Here is a 1,402-nt window from a genome sequence, read left to right as displayed (position 1 = left end):
CAGACTCAGCTCCATTACCTTCACCCCTCCCCCCACACCACAGGATGCTCAGGCCATTCATAACTGGCTCAGCGAGTTCCAGCTGGAGGGCTACACTGCCCACTTTCTGCAGGCTGGCTATGACGTGCCAACTATCAGCCGCATGACACCCGAGGTAGGTGCTGCAGCGGGAGGGCAGTGCAGGAACCAGCGGGCAGAGGAGGAGGCCTGATGGCATGACTCTGTGTGGCAGGACCTGACGGCCATCGGGGTGACCAAGCCCGGGCACAGGAAGAAGATCGCCTCAGAGATCGCCCAGCTCAGCATCGCCGAGTGGTTACCCAACTACATCCCGGTGAGTGGGCGAGGGGCACGGGCTCCCACCGTCAGCTGTGGCTTTGCACTGCCTTCCTGGCTTGGGGGCTGACGGTGCTGCTTTTGCAGGCAGACCTGCTGGAGTGGCTGTGCGCGCTGGGGCTGCCGCAGTACCACAAGCAGCTGGCGAGCAGCGGCTACGATTCCATGGGGCTGGTGGCCGACCTCACCTGGGAGGAGCTGCAGGAGATCGGAGTCAACAAGCTCGGTGAGGACTGCCCTGGGCCTCTGGCTGGGCCCCCGCGTGCCCTGGAGGGTCTGCAGAATGTTTCGGGGGTCCAGGAGGGATGAGGGTAAGGGTGGCCCTTCCCAGCCCCAGCTAACCCTTCCGCCTCTGTCCACCCCTCTCAGGTCACCAGAAGAAGCTCATGCTGGGGGTGAAGCGGCTGGCTGAGCTTCGGCGGGGCCTACTGCAGGGGGAGGCCCCAGGTGATGGCGGCCGCCGGCTGGCCAGGGGCCCGGAGCTGATGGCCATCGAGGGGCTGGAGAATGGGGACGGTCCGGCTGTGGCTGGCCCGCGCCTCCTCACCTTCCAGGGCAGCGAGCTGAGCCCAGAGCTACAGGCGGCCATGGCAGGGGGTGGCCCCGAGCCGCTCCCCCTGCCCCCTGCCCGCTCCCCCAGCCAGGAGAGCATCGGGGCACGCTCACGGGGGTCCGGGCACTCGCAGGAACAGCCTGCCTCCCAGCCCGGTGGCGGAGACCCCAACACCCCACAGGAGAGGAACCTTCCAGAGGGCACAGAGCGGCCCCCTAAGCTTTGTTCCCCACTTCCTGGCCAAGGGGCCCCCCCTTATGTTTTTATGTACCCCCAGGGCTCACCCTCCAGCCCAGCCCCAGGGCCGCCTCCTGGCGCACCCCGGGCCTTCTCCTACTTGGCCGGGCCCCTGGCCGCTCCTCCAGACCCGCCTCGGCCCAAGCGCCGGTCCCACAGCCTGAGCCGCCCCAGCCCGGCCGAGGGGGAAGCCAAGGGGGAGGCCGAAGGGCCAGTGGATAGTGCCTTGGGCAGTTACGCCACCCTCACTCGGCGACCAGGACGCAGCGCCCTCGC

The 1,402-nt window shown here is 68.0% G+C and overlaps 1 protein-coding gene across 1 annotated transcript in view; it reads left to right on the top strand.

Annotated features, from left to right (window-relative positions):
- Positions 1-1,402, top strand: part of CASKIN2 (CASK interacting protein 2) — a 14,022-nt gene that overhangs the window by 10,186 nt on the left and 2,434 nt on the right. Inside the window, exons 15-18 of the mRNA XM_024760610.1 lie at positions 44-154; positions 233-334; positions 424-562; positions 706-1,400. Of these exons, the coding sequence (XP_024616378.1) occupies positions 44-154; positions 233-334; positions 424-562; positions 706-1,400 (1,047 nt within the window). The remainder of the gene's footprint in view (positions 1-43; positions 155-232; positions 335-423; positions 563-705; positions 1,401-1,402) is intronic.

The sequence above is a fragment of the Neophocaena asiaeorientalis genome, unplaced genomic scaffold (assembly GCF_003031525.2).
Source record: "Neophocaena asiaeorientalis asiaeorientalis breed wild unplaced genomic scaffold, Neophocaena_asiaeorientalis_V1.1 scaffold30, whole genome shotgun sequence".
Lineage (NCBI taxonomy): Eukaryota > Metazoa > Chordata > Mammalia > Artiodactyla > Phocoenidae > Neophocaena > Neophocaena asiaeorientalis.
The sequence above is the reverse complement of the archived record's forward strand: the minus strand, read 5'-3'. Positions and strand labels throughout refer to the sequence as shown.